Below are 15542 nucleotides of genomic sequence, written 5' to 3'. Positions count from 1 at the left end.
AGATTTTTTCTATTATTCCAATTCTTATTTATTGATTATCTAATTTATTTAGATCCATATTCATTTTCATTTGCAAATACAAACTCTCTTTCATTTTCTTTTTACTTTTGCGCTAAGGATAAGGGAACTGAGAAAAAAAGAGCTGGCTTGGCTGGTACATCAAGCATATGACATATTGCTTGTTCGGTGTGGTACACATATCTGTCAATGTCAATCAAGTAAGAAAATGCATTCCCACTGTCTGAGGAAAAGGTGAAGAATTGCAATTTATTGAGCTTGTAAGGCCCGTTGAAGTCCCCGAGAAAGGGTATAAATAGGGCTATAAGTAGGCCGTTTGCTATTGCAATAAGGGCTGCTCGCCTTTCCTTTTGACGGCTTGGCTTCCTATCGCTCCTATGTAGTGGTCGGCCTTAAAAGGAGTCTTCCTACCATACCATCATGCATGCCTATGTTATAGTGCGTTAAGCTTCGCCAGAAGCAAGCAAGATGATGAAGCGAAGCTTCGTAGACAAGGCTCGTTCCGTGCTTGACTTACGAGCTCGTGTAGTAAGGCCTCACCCTACTTCAATAAGGGCTTATGCACTCCACTCGTAAACGAGCGTTAGAGCTTTTTGAGCGAGCGAGCGAAGCCTTCCTGGAGCTTCCCCCTTCCCTCACCCGAGAATTGCATTTCCGCTTCAGCTTCCCCGGTTTAGTTGGTTTGGAGGATTAATTGATTGGATACCCAATCCGCATAATCTTTCAAAGTCACTGCTTCTACGACGATAGGCGTAAAGGCATGATTAGTTCCACGAATCTCACTGCACTGACCATAGTAAACTCCTTCTCGTTGTACCGAGATGGAGGTAAGATTTGAACGACCAGGTACAGCATCACATTTGACACCTGAGGAAGGTACAGCCCAACTATGAGGTACATCAGCGGGTGTTACAATCATACGTAGATGAGTTTTGGCTGGTACAACCACTCTATTGTCAACTTCTAATAAACGTGATTGACCCAATTCTGGATCATCTTCTGGAATCGTATAACTGTCAAAAGTGAGTGACTGTTCATCGGAACTGTTATAGTCCGAATACTCATAAGGTTGGGTCGACGCCCGCCTCCCCCCAAACTTGACTTGCAAGTTTCCCCGCAAAAAGCTCTCCACGCCTACTCTTATTTATAAAGAGCACTATTCTTCTTTAGTTAGGTAGTTCTCCCCCCTCTATGAGACCGTAAGACCCCGGTGGAATCGAAGGCCCGCTTACTAATAGGCAAGAGGGGACCCTTTCTCGCCCAGCCCTACCTACATCAGTGAAGCTGGAACCGAGGAAGACAATGTTCAACACACATGAGACAAAATGAAGGTATGGGACGGCCAGTTCACCACGGAAAGGGATGCTAGTCGGCTTTGGCGAAGTTGTAGGCCCCAATAGATCAGATCTCAAGAGTGATTCCTCACCTATCCTGCCAGGGGCCAAGTCGAAGGCTCGAGTATAGATTCCCTATGCTCATGTGAACGGCCGGCCCGTAGATCTAAAAGGATCCATAAAAAAGACCGGAAAGTATGTTTGTCCACGAAAAAAAACTCGTTCATGAGACCTCGAATTCCCACGTTCCAGCCTGCATTATGCCAGCAGGTCCCACCCCCAATTTCTTGAGTCACCCTTATCTAAAAAAAAAAAGGACGGAGTCTATCTAGATCATAGGATCACTGTATTCAGAGGTCAATTCTCTTTCTTTGACCTCCCACCGTTCACGACATCCCTTGCTTCTCGCAAGAACGGCTCCTCGGTGGAGGAGTAGAAGCGCTGGTCCCCTTCGGTCAAGTGCTTGTGCGTGCTCTTACCTACCGTAGGACCTCCGTCCCCGAAGCGAAGAAGGAGGAGCAGGAACAACAGGTTGTCCTCTCTTGGCCCAGTAGTTCCGCAACTACTACCGTGGTTGTTGCCAACGGGGATCCCCCATTCCGAAAGGTAACGGGACCTGCCCTTAGGTCCAAAGTTGTATGCCACTGCTGTGGTGCCGATAGATTCACTACTGAAGCCCCGTTATCGGACATTGCAGGCTTAGCATCTATTTTTCGTATATCGCTCCACCACACCGAGAAGAGGTATGTGTACCTCCAGCAATAACAAGAATGGAACCATAGGCTCCTATGCTGGGAGCATTTCGGGGTATAGGTCTAACCACCTCAACTCCCCGTTTCTGGCATGCTATAGTTCTTTTAGTCTCTCGACGACGGGAATGGGAGATGACCGGTAAGCCAGATGCTTCGCGAACCACCGGTACATTTCGTTGCACTTAAATCACCCTCGTTAAGAGGCGCACTCCGATACCATTGATGTCCAATAGCTTTGATAGTAATGGCTGGATCTACTAATACCCCGTCCATTGAGTATAACAGAGCAAACGATGGTATAGCAATGAACAAAAGAATGACACTTGGAAATATGGTCCGAATAATTTCGATAGTAGTTCCATGAACAATCCTTTGTGGGATTGGATTAGTTTGCTCGTTGAAATGCCATAAAGCGCGAACCAACATCCGTGATACGAAAACCAAAATAAGAATGAGGAAGAAAAAGATATCGTGATGTAAGTCAATGATTCCTTGCATCATAGGTGTTGCTGCGTCTTGAGATCCTAATTGCCATGGTTCCGCAGCATCACAAAGAGCGATTGTGAGGAATCGACATGATAATGAACGAAGAATCATTGGAATTTCCCATCTTTTTCAGCTCTGCTCCCGAAAAGAGAAAGGAAAGGAGACTGATCTTGACGTCGGCGTTGGTTTTTCCAACGAAAGCCTTATTTAGCATGTAACGTGAACATGAGCGGACACCCACACAATCTCGATTGGAAGAAAAAGTACCATACCATTGTCGTTTTTAGGGCGAAAAAGAATGGGTCATCTTTGTCAATTGATAACTGAGTGAGAGAAGACAATCACGTTCTTAAAGCGGTCGGTTCGCCGGATTCACAACCTTCCCCTATTGGCCGGCTGCCCGTGAAACACATAGGCTCCTATCGCATTTATCGATCGAGAATGGTCTCATCACAGAAACACTTTCTATATGTTATTTCGAGATTCGAAGAAGCAAGCAAGTTTATAGGGCATATAGTTGTTTTTTTGTAGGGCGAGCCAAGATCTTATCTTATTTGCAGGTCGTATAAATGAAATGATTGGAAAAATCATATAGAATTTGGAGGTGCGTAGTGTCTTACGGGGCTGGCTCACAATACAACAATTATCGCTACTGATTCCAGATAGAATGTTGATACCGGTGGAAAAGCACTTCTTTCTATGTATAGGGCAGTGAACTAAAAAAAAAGTGTCCTTTCTCGATACATAACATTGTATAAGTCAACCCAAGTCGCTTCTTCATCTCCGGGAATCCGGTAAGGTACTTTTGGAACACCAATGGGCATATTAGATTAATATTATTATATTATAGTAAGAAAACTACACTTTAATATATAAACATAAGAATGGAAGAGAAAGAAAGAACCTGAGAAGAGCTTAGTTGGAACTCTTTACCGGGATCATAGGGGCTATGCTCCCCTCTCTCTGTCTCAGTCCCAGCCAACGGCATAGCAACACCTACTCTTCCTTCTGATGCAGCCTTCCTGGATCCATAATTTGGCTTCCTCGTTTATTGATTGCTTGCAATCGCCACAACACCATTGAGTGAGCGTCATAGAATCCTCAAGGCGTGAAGTAGAAGTTCTTCGAACCTTGATTGTGTGTGTTCGTGCCCACTCCAATAGAGCATTTGGCCCTGTGAGCTTTGACTACGAAAGCTACCTATGTCAATCAGTATAGCCACTAGAGGGATTGGAACAGGTATATTCCTTCTCAGACAGTACTTTAAGACAAACACGGTTCACAAGGTGGATTTTCTATCTATTAGTTGACTACGGAGCTTCCTCATCCCGACCTATCTATATGTGAAAAGCTCTCCGCCAGAATCTTCGTAGTAGTAAGTCGTGGGTTACAAGCTGTCCCTTCCTCAAACCACCCCGCAATAGATATAGGGTTTACCAACCTCAGGCATGGACATAGACACCAGATCATTTTGATAGAAATGAGGTAGACTGGAAGCTGAAGCCAATAGACCAATGGAACTAATCAATCACTTGCTTTCCCGAACTGGACAGCAGGATTTTATCAGCACTGGACTTGAATCGCGTCGATGACTCTAATCTTTAGAGACAGAAGCAGATGGGAGAAGGTTGGATATGGATCATGATCAAGTCTACCTCGTAAGCCACTTAAAGATCTTTGAGCAGCTCGAGAGAGAAATCCGTCTTCATTGGTACAAAATAACCTTCGCCCCCCTTTTTTGTTATGGGATGGTGGTTCCTGTCTATCAACTAAGGTTATAAATTGATTCTATAAGAATCTAGTAGATCACGCACCTATTGTATTTAGTGTGATCTTGTGGGAGAGTAAGGAATCGCACCCTTAGCGTGAGGGGGCACCGGTTTCCTTTCCTTAACTAGACTACCTTACGGTAGCTCGACTGGGCACGTCAACGTATGTATTCTGTCTTCCCAATCAAACATTAGTCATTGCAGCTATTTCATCTGGTCTACTAGAGTAGAGAGATCTCTCACTTCACTGCACATCGCACTAACTAATAGCTAGCCGCCTCACGGATCACCTTATTATGTGCAGCTAAAGCGGGGTGTGTGCATTGTTCAACTAGAGCCGAGGAGGACAAAAGAATAAGGAACAATAGGTTCGCTACCCGATTTCAATAGTTTCCTTGATTTGAAATCAATCCAATATCCTTTCGAGAATCTAGAGTGATATCAACAACCTCCTAGTTGAAGTACAGACGAGGAAGCAGCCTATTAGTTTCAGTCCAGTCCAGGAAAGGAAGGCAATCGATTCAATTCATTCCCCAATTTCAGGCTTGGTGCTGCGCATTATTAAGAATATCATATAGGAAGATGGACTAGCTCGAGACCTTGGCTTCAACCAATCAATTGAATCTTGGACACATTGATCTGATATTGCTTAAGGGATACATTCTCTTATCATGTCAGGTCTGTGTGATTCAGAGAAGGCTGACGTTAGATGACGACTCTAGTATAGTCTCAGAATACAGAATTCTCGACAAATTACGCCTCGAACTATATGTCCGAATTCCCCCTCAACGAATTATGTGGCACCCTTTAAGAGTATAAATCTCTTGCTTATAAATTCCAGGTGTAAAATAGCTCGTAAATTCATTAGGTAAAACATAGTTTTATAATATGCCCTCTTTCAGTATTGTATAAGGGGTAGTGTTACAGGTATAATCACGTTTGTAGTGATAAAGGTTGCAATCATGATTGCTAGTCCAATCGAAGCCATACGTTCTTTTTGAGCCAGATGCTCCATATCATATTGATTAACCTCAACTATTCGGCAAAAAGGTTCACAAGAAGGTTTATAATTGTTATAAACTATCTCCACGACATCTTCAGTCATCCAGTATGTGATTTTATTATAACCCTCTACTACGGAACTATAATGTTTGAATGGCTCGAACAAGTGGAGCTTCGTATCCTCTAGTGGTAGAGTAAGTGGATCTTGTGCACTAAATTTGTACCAAACAACTACCCCGATCCCTAATAAAACGAGGATATGGAAAGTGCAGAAACTACCCCCCTCGAATTTATGTGCATATGCCCTTGTTGTAACTTGAACTAATAGTCTTGTGTACCCTTCAGCAAATAGGGATTTCACCCCAGAACCATAATATGTGTTATGGATCTCATTCCACGACAGAGTTAACTTGTTTATACTCACTAAACCTAAAGAATTCATTATTCTATTCAAATTATTAACCGAATAATACCTATTTCTAATGGTAGACCACGGAATGGTCGAAGATGCAGGCCAATTTGCAAAAAAGGGCAGGGTTTTGTCAAACAATAACGATTTCTTAGGCGCCTTTACTATGCGAGTATTCGGTCTATCAAAAACAGTGTAATCAAAAGCACTTCCAGCTACGCGATGACTGATATCAAACCGGTATTTAGTAAAATACTCCCCTAAATACAGATAGATTATATAAGCTATCACGATTTCAGTTTCATATAGAGCAGCCCAACCTTGTATAGCACCTCCGAGAGCACACAATAAATCGATTAACGAAGCCCATGTCGCACTAATATCGACGATTTGATAATGTTTCAGAGCAGATATACATTGACAGCTAATTCTGTGGATTAAACTGTTGATCTTTGAACAACGACCGAAGATATTATTCATCTTCCCTAATGAAGTAGCGGAAGTATCTGACCCAGTTGAACCGTCATCACCACCGTCTGCCCCCGATCCAAGGACGATTCCTATAGCAATCAAATCCTCTTTACTAATTATAGCAAAACCTTTACCCTTTTCACTAGAAGTCGATTTGATCTCCATCTCTACTTCTTCTATGTCATCTCGCTTATTAGACGCTGAATGATTACTATCAATAATATATACCTCATCATTAGATATTGAATCTATATTATTCACATCGTAAGCGATTAATAACTTGAATATCCACCGCTAAAAAGGGGATAAAATGAAGGAAACGAAAGCGAAATGACTCAAAAACTGTCTCCCCACTCTGTTTATGAGACCCGTATACCTACGACGAATACTCAACCACCACTATATAAGAAAACACCTCTTTCTGCTTCTGGTAGTTATGCCAGGTATTTCAGAAATCTACTTATTGATAATAGGAGAGTTTATGAACCGTATGAGATGATACAAGAAATGGGGGCATTTAATGATTTCAACGGTTGGCTGAAGAAACTAAGCACGGCTAAACCGAAGTGCTGCGGCGTGGAGATTTCTAGTGCGTCACACTCGTTATCTTTGAGTGGGTATAGTGGTTATGAACGAAAATTCATTAGGTTTATGAAGGAGCGTAATCACGATTTCATTTATAAGACTAGCTGTTTCGATTACACTGAAAGGGCAAATCCTCATCTAGGAAATCCTGATGTCGTGAGGGAAATCAATTTTAATGAGAGAAAGTCTTGGCAGGAATTCGGGCGGAACCCAACATTTATATGGCATATGGCATATTTGAATCATCTCATGTGTTTAAGAACGATGAAGGAAATATTTTGGGATAAAGGAGTCTTTGATCGTCGTATTCCTGAATATAACACAGCGATACAACACTTGCATAACGAACTATCACACCAATTGCACTGGTTCCGGACGCATAGGGGTATCAATGCTCTAGCGATGAAGACTAAAGCCCTTGTCATAATGGATAATACGTCTGTGGGTTACAGATACGTGTATGGGAATCTACTCGCAAGTGTCCAGTTAGGCTGTTGTGGGACTATGACATTGTTGAGTATCACACAAGGTGATGCTGCGATTCTGGAACTCATATCAGGGATGGGTAATTTCATGGAAATTATGAGAAATTCTGAACCATTTCTAGGGTGGGCGACGGGTGGATCGTTATTAATTTCGTGGGAGAATATGCATTCAGATCTTATGGATCCTCCCACTGTAGGGGATGACATCCCTCATATCATATACGACAAAAACATCAACGACGGCCCCTTTGATGGCGGGATCGAAGATGGGGAGGGCGGCATACCTCTCCCTCCAGCAGCAGATGGTGGGGGTGAGGGTCCCGTGCCCGATAGCAATAGTAATAATGTGGGTTGGGGGAGTATTCTCATCGGATTTGGTCTAATAATTGGTGGAGTATGCATTGGGACTGGTGTAGTTCCTCCAGACCTAAATCTCTCAGAAATTCTCAGCAACATATTGAAAGGAGGGAACGAATAATAAAATGATTATGAGGCAAAAACAGATGAGGATGCAGTTTCAAATTCAATCAATTAAGATAGGTATTTCAGGAATAATTAGTATGGGAATGGATGGAAGCAATTCTAGAGTTTCTGATATCTTATATAGCATAAATAGGAATGGTAGAAGGAGCTATTGTATATACCTGAATAGTAGACCCGCATATCGGTTAGCGTCAACAGTAGAGACAATGTATAATAGCGACCCAAAGGGATGGGAGAGTCGGGGAGTCCTCCGTTTCCGTATGGAGCGCGCCGTTAAAGCAATTTTAGCTAATCGTTATGTGTTATCAAACATAGAGTGTTGTTCTCTAACAAAAATTCCTCACGCCTTCGAGGCTCTCCTCCACGGTGAATATAGACGAGGGTATTCACACCAATATTATGATGCGGAAACCCAAACTACTAATGTTTGGAGAGCGGGGTGCGGCGTAGATTTACTAGTATTGATGGCACTATCAAAACGTCTATTGGAATTGATAGGTCACCCGCACAACGTTTACGAGTTGGAAGATCTTGAGGAAGCTCACTATTCTTATATTAGTAAGATGTCAACGAATGTAAGAAGAGTGTACAAGATCGACTTCTCATTATGGAATGTGAAGAAGTATACTCTTCAGAAAGTTGTGTTAAGCTATGTAGATGGGTTGAGTAGCATGGAAGAAGCGCTGATCGGAATGTTGTTAAACAACCCCTTTTACTATCAGGATAAAGGGTGGGATGCGTCATGGGAGTATGTCCCAGAGATAGGAGAAATCTCTCGGGTGCTATTTCACGTTTACTTGAGGGCGCAATTTGACTCGAAGATATGGAAGGCATATCCAGGAGTTAGTTACTCACGGTTGGGTAGCGAAGTGATTATAGTAATCAAGGATGAAACATATATCGATCTGGAATCGTTGTTAGAAGATGTAGGTATTCCTGGGAAAATCGACTATCTCGATGAGGAGAATAGTACAACCCCTTGTCTGGTTTGTACCCCACATGAAAGAAAAGTCATCGTTTTAGCGGATGGGTGTATTGAAGTGGAGAACAGCGAGGATTATCTGTGATAGAAGGCTTCGTTACAATCCTAGCTATGCCATAGGGGTAAATAGCAATGTCGCACGTGTTTTTGCTGTTGTTAGATCCACGGCATAGATCTAAAAGATGGCTCCACATGCACAGAGGGTGGTATACCACTTCGTAAATAGAAGAAAGAATGGGAAGATTTGAGACGAACCACATTTCCAAGAGATTGATGTCTACTCCGTGTCCTGTAACCTCGAATCTAGTGGAAAAAGAAAAAGCTAGTTCCACTTCAACGCTGTTATCTGCATCGGGCGATACTCCTTCAACGAGAGTGAGTCGCTTAACACGGAACCACTTTCAGAAGCTTTATTGAGTTCGAGTTTTGATAGTTGCGAAGATCCGAGTTCGGCTACTTACGAAGAAGGGGAGACTACCCTATTCCTACCCCCACAGACAGACTAGCTAAGCGTGGTAGTTGAGTGAACAGGCTATCAAGAGATTTATGCCCTCTATCTGATAGTGGTAAATAGAAGCCGTAGGAATTTCCCCATCTATATACATTCGAACCGCTCTTCGTCATATTTCACTCTTCTAGAGGATAAAATACAACGATTTACTCACCCTATTCAGACAGTACCTAAACATGGAAGAGAGAGTCGACGATGCCTTCCCGTCAACATCCTGCAGCAATCGGCATAACGTCAAACAAGTGTTGTCGATTTGGCAGCGCTCGCTCGTAGGAAGCAAAAACGATCGCGTGCCTCATCCTTTGTCATGACTCTATTCCTAGGTCAAGGGCAAAACGAACCCTATGAGGACATAAGCACAAACCGACTTACCTGGGAGTGTATAAAACCGGGCCCCCGTTTTACACCATAACTCGAGTACCCGATAAATGGAAGGGATAACCTTCCTATGTCAGATGGAGTGTATAGATGACGGGAGGTTGGAGGGCTTGTTAGCACGCCTAGTGTACGGCCTTGTTGAGAAAGGTATAGATCGCCCCTTCTGATCTTTACGGTTACATGTTGACATCACCATTCACAATGTTATTATATATCTTTACCGGATAACTCTTACGGGCGAGGGCATTATTGATTTCAACCTAATAGGGCTACTCTAAAACCTACCGATTTATCATTTATCCTGCTCGACGATCAAAGACACATTAAAAACCTCTCAATAAATCCCTTCTTAATACGAAAAAGAAAAAGGGGTGATGATGTGAGGGAAACGATAAAGGATGAGAGAAACGCATGTAGGATTAGGTTAGAACCTACATATAGACCCTGTACAGAGCTGTGCATTCATAATAATAATGTGGTTTACAAGGACTGCGCTCCTATCACCTTCATGCAGAGAGTCAGCGTACCAAAGACATAACTAGCAATACACTAAAAATCAATTACGGTTGTTTAGTTAGCGATCCTACTATCAATCAGACGTATTTGACTCGATTGACGGATTCGCTACTTCGACCTCCCCCCCTTCAACTTCTTGACACGAACAAGAATAAGTTTTCAGGATGTTGCTAACCGTGAAATTAGGTGTTTTCATTTCTGCAAAGTTTTCCTTATAAAAGAGGTCCATCTGGAAATTCATCCAATAGCGTTCTTGCGCTTTTTGCATTATAGCTGCGTACAGCATAATATCATGCATCATATAGTTCACATATTCCTGTTTTTTCTCTACTAGATTGTGTATTGACATCGTCTCGGTGTTACAAGCTTTAGAACTGTGTTGTCGGCAAAACATATCAAGCAACTCATCTTCCTGGATATAACATAAAAGATCATTAAAGTCCCGCACTTTGAAAAGTAATCGGTTATTAACTGCTGAATACACCCTCATATTGGAGATATTATTATATCTCGTAAGCGTTGAACATTTGAACTCATGTTTACGATGTATCAAACAATTCCTTAGTATACGATAACTATCATCTCTATCGAAATTCGTTAAATAAACGTGAATACTCCTTCTTTCATTTTTCACTCTCCTAGTTAAACCGGTCAACAAACTATATACTAACCGTCTACCTCCCTCGGTTAGACACTTAGCGAGAAGAGTTGAGTCATTAGCGGAAGAAAACATATGACTATCCTTCAAAACAGATACTTGATTACCTCTAACCTTCATAACAGTTGAGTAGTCAGTGGAAAACATATGATTATCCTTCAAAGCTAGAGGTTGATTAGCTCTAACCATAACGAACGCACCTGAATGTGGTATCTTAAACTGCTGATATCTATCTCTATATAAAAGTGTAAGCATATTAACAACAATGACTGGTTTGAGAGTTGGAACGTCCGGAACCTGCTTAACCTTCTTCACTTTTCGATTATAGTGAATTTTACAAGGAGAGAAGTCATTCTCATTCCTCTCCGCGACTATTTGATTATAAATCGACCGAATAGAGGGAATTGTGTTGCGCGTGTCTGGATATCCGCTCCAAATACTAGGAACCCTCATCCGATTAGAAAGTTTTAGATTAGAGTTCTGAATCGTCAGAGTCTCTTCAGCTGGAAGCTTCAGTTGATACTTATCCTGTAGCTTAGTGATGTAGGGGTTTTTCCGAGTATCGGCTGTATTCGTTTTCTTTGGCCTTCTCGGTATACTAGAGACTAGGGTTTGTAGTCTTTCTGATATCTCCAACGAGTCATAAAGCATCTTATAAAGATCTGATGAAGATAAGCACTCACTAATCTCCTCTCTTTTCGAATGGGGCGCTAAAAATCTAAGACCCACTTTATAAACAGGTTTCTGATGATACTTCTCAGCAACTTGGATCATCTCTCTATACACTATATTGATTATATAATCAATCGGGAGGATTTGAGAAGGATCCGATTCATCATAGAGCCAGATGCTCGTTGATGTAGGAAGGGTATCATCAATTTCTGGACAGGAGCCTTTTTCCAAGTATAGCACTGGCACGATGGAAGCTGTCGTAAGATCGCCCTCCTTCGGGATTGGGATTCTTGGATAGATATATTTCTGTAATAGTATATAACATGCAACTGTATGTGCAACCCAATGATTAACCAATGGATAAACAGGTTTATACTCTACGCTAGCTATTGCAATCATACCTTTGACTGTATAATATTTCCATGACGTCAGATCGAAACGTTCGCTGAGTTCAGTGATAGCCCCAGTATCAATATTCAGAATACTAGTACAATAGTACCGGAATCTAAGACTTCGTCTCTGGAATAAGTCATTCATGGTATCACCTTATCCTTCTAATTTTGTGGCCGGTTTTGTGGTAAGCGTGATAGATTGAATCAACAAGCAGTAGTGTGATCTGCTGCTTGCGGTCAGTACTACGTGTGATCTCAATCATATTTCATGATGAAGATACCTCTAATGTTCCCACTAGATCTTAGACCCGCTAACCTCCACTCTTGCCTTTCAGTTTATTTCCCGCGATCCTAATCTTTAGTTCCACTTCTGACTGGATGGGAGAAGACCCTCCAAGGTGAGCTGGTTTCGGCCTTCTTTGTGAGCAGCTCCTAACTCGCTCGACGGGGTATGATCGCTACTGTTGATAGGTCGATCGGAAAAGAATAAGTTCCAGGACTGAACAGAAAGAAAGTACTCTAACACTTTCTTCGCCATTCTTTTCTATGAGGAGCTCTATTTTGCTAATAAAAATGTAATGCTACCTCCCTACGGCGATTCATAACTAGAAGAACTCGTTGGCACAACCGGACCTTATTAAAGGCCTCGGCCGTCTGATCGACTGAAAGATCTTATCTTGGAGTTCTAGTATGGGTCGTCGGCCCTTTCTCCTCCTCAGTAGGTGCAAACCCTGGTTCTGTAAATGATTATAACTGCCTTGGAGCTAGATAAGCAAACCTTCTTCTGTTTGAGTATGATGGATGTTACACCCACTGCCAGATACAAGCAAAAGCTTTCCAGCTAAGCTAGGAGTCAGAACGAACTCATGAAGCTATCCTTCTTCTTGGATCTCAAGATTCAAATGGAATTTTATCACCCCGGATTTTGGCTTTAATTTCCACTTTATACTTGAGTTAAGCAAGGCACCAGCATGGGAGAGAAGATAGCCCCTCGGGATCGCTTACTAGCCGGCCTGCTTGATTTATTTATGAGGTATCCAGATGGCACTGCACCGGCGAGGGAAAGGGAAGCTGATGAGAGGTAAGGGAAAAGTCCATTTAATGAATAGGTTCACTACAGACTGTACTATCTCTAGACCCCCTCTCTATACTCCCTCATAATATATGGATCCCCCGGATAATATTGATCCTCCAACAGCTGACATATCTTATCTAAACTCCCGGAAACCTGGGCATGGCTTTTTCGAACTTAGTTGATTTCGCAAGAAGCAACTTGAAAAGCACAAAGACTACATCTAAACAAACCTTACGTCTTCGTTCGGCTCATTCTTGCTTATCTCACCCTATTTCCTTACTTTAGCTTAGAAGTAGGCATATGGGAAGTTACACAAAGATGACTTATCGGTTGGCCTAAGCTTACTCGATTCCATTCTTTCCAATATCATATACGCCTAGTGAAATGCATCTATCTCCTCTCCTCCCCTTCTTTCTTTTTATCCATTTTATATACCTAGTCGAAGACTACTTCAGATTATAGGGCGGGCTTTTCTACCCATTGACCGGGACCGATCACTGTGTTTGACCGCTCTTGGTATTCAGACCTTGGACTTTTTCGCTAGGAGCTGATCCATTCTTTAAGAGCTCTATACATAAAGAGAAGGCGTATTCACTTAAAGGACTGTGAAATCTACCCTATGCCCCGAAAAGTCTAGGCACCTAAATAAAGTAAAGATGGGATCCCTGACCAATAGATTAAGCTATCCAATGAGTTAGGAACCTTTTTTCTTCCCCCTTCTCTTCTCCGCTTTGCTCGAGGGAATACGACGAGCACTCATCTCCAGCATTCAGGTGGTCCTATCATCTCTATTTCCTCCCGACATTTCCTTCTCTAGTCAGGGAAGCCATAATCAGTCAGTAAGAAGTATATCTATAGGGAGTTTCTAATAAGAGAACTGGATGTGCGAAACTTGTGTCAAGAGGGGTGTAGAAAGGAGAAAAAGCATAGTTCAAACTAGCCTCATCACAAAAAAAAGCCCATGATCAAATGTCTTCTTTGAGGTGGCACAAAGACGAAAGTAATTAGTTCAACAAGGCCGATGATAGAAGGGCTGGGCCTAATTAATTGTTCTGGTATAGAGATGAATGAGAGGATGGAGATAGCGCATTGAATGGTTTGAGGAAGTAGTTAAACAATGATAAAATTTTGCACAGATAATGCGGGATGAAAGTTCGATATGTTCCTAAAAATATGCTAATTTGAAAGGTAGGAATTTTTATGGTGACCTATGAAATATGAACTCGAAAATGCCAACCTCGAGAGGAGTAGGCGATCTCACTGCGTAATGCGAAAGTGCCCGTCTGGTCGAAGTAAGAAATAGCATTAGATACTGGTCAAACAGCAGACCCGAGCATATGGAGGACAAGTGGAAAGTGGATTCCAGGTTCGAGAGGTTCCTCCGTCTGCCTCGGCTCCAAGGCGGCTACCAAGCTCGTAAGCAAGCGGTCTGTTAATGATACTTAATGAAAAAGAGATCGGCTCTTGGATGATATATTTGGTTATAATAACACATTCCTTAGGTTAGAAACCGATTCAATCGACTACTTACTGAAATGAAATAAGAACCCTCTTTGGGAGAAGTTCTCATTGTGATTAGAATGACCAGCACGAAAGCAGTGATCTTCTAGGTCTGGCTCATAAATAGGCCTTGGCTCCGCGGCAAGTCCTTCTTAAGCATGTGATGGAGCTCAAAAACGGCGTTAGGCCGTGAGGGCAACTGATGACCATTCGGTCTATTGATAGGACAGTCACTACCGAAACCCCTTTCTATGTCCTTACGAAGATGGAATACGATCTTAAACTTAGACGAGTTGCTAACCGAAGGCAAAAACCAGGGATTTTTGGAGTATGTACCTCGATTTCCAACGGGAAATTCATATCTAATAGAGGACTAGATCGATGCTTTAATGCGAGGGCAGGGTATCTACTCGCTTTCTTGCCTTATCACGAGCTATTGAGAACGGATCTAAGGGCATCCCTACCTACAATCCTTCCTTGGTGCCCCATTCCTATCTTCTTTTCCAGCCATCAAACTTGTTCAATTCGTTTTCTTGAGATCTGTGGAATAGTGATATCATACTTGAATCCACATTCCCAGTATTTGAGGAAGAAGTAGAATCTTAGTCCTTTCGAATTTCTAAGTTGGGAATTTGATATCGACTAAATCAAGAAACTCGATTTCACTATGATATGACCACTGAACCCTTTGATGCAACATTTCTTGTTTCCAGAAGATCTCGGATGGTTTCTGAAGCTTCCATGATCTTGTAAAAGAAAGAAACCCTTTCTATAAGTCATGAAGACGTGGACCAAAAGACTAAGAAACTGCACAATCTATTGATTGACTGAAAAACTCAAGCTGAGTAACTTGCTTGAATGATCGCTCCGGCTCTGGGCCGTCTGATCTTCGGGATGCAGAATAGGGGATCGCTTGCCAACCGTTAGTTAGGACCAGTGAAAACCCACGCTTGGTGAAGGCGAAGTTCAGTTTGGAGATCTAACAATTCCTTATGTCGTGTATCCTCGATTGATGCAGCCTCAGATGCTTCAATTGTAGATTTGAGTATTGAGCGAAAGGTTAC

General features: G+C 42.2%; 1 protein-coding gene across 1 annotated transcript; it reads right to left on the bottom strand.

The window, feature by feature from the left end:
- Positions 1-313: 313 nt before the first annotated feature.
- On the bottom strand, positions 314-3214 carry LOC125552321 (cytochrome c oxidase subunit 2). The gene is made up of 2 exons (XM_048715828.1): positions 2314-3214; positions 314-1086 (listed from the first exon to the last, which is right to left on the bottom strand). The coding sequence occupies exons 1-2, from the start codon at positions 2699-2701 to the stop codon at positions 692-694; spliced, it is 783 nt and encodes a 260-aa protein (XP_048571785.1). The 5' UTR covers positions 2702-3214; the 3' UTR covers positions 314-691.
- Between the last annotated feature and the right edge of the window lie 12328 nt (positions 3215-15542).

The sequence above is a fragment of the Triticum urartu genome, chromosome 4, assembly GCF_003073215.2.
Source record: "Triticum urartu cultivar G1812 chromosome 4, Tu2.1, whole genome shotgun sequence".
Lineage (NCBI taxonomy): Eukaryota > Viridiplantae > Streptophyta > Magnoliopsida > Poales > Poaceae > Triticum > Triticum urartu.
The sequence above is the reverse complement of the archived record's forward strand: the minus strand, read 5'-3'. Positions and strand labels throughout refer to the sequence as shown.

Excerpts from the sequence above, each read along its gene's own strand:
- LOC125552321 (XM_048715828.1), bottom strand. The coding sequence starts at position 2,701 with ATGATTCTTCGTTCATTATCATGTCGATTCCTCACAATCGCTCTTTGT. Across the intron at positions 1,087-2,313 it reads TGGACATCAATGGTATCGGA|CTTATGAGTATTCGGACTAT; the intron begins GTGCGCCTCTTA and ends CGTCGACCCAAC.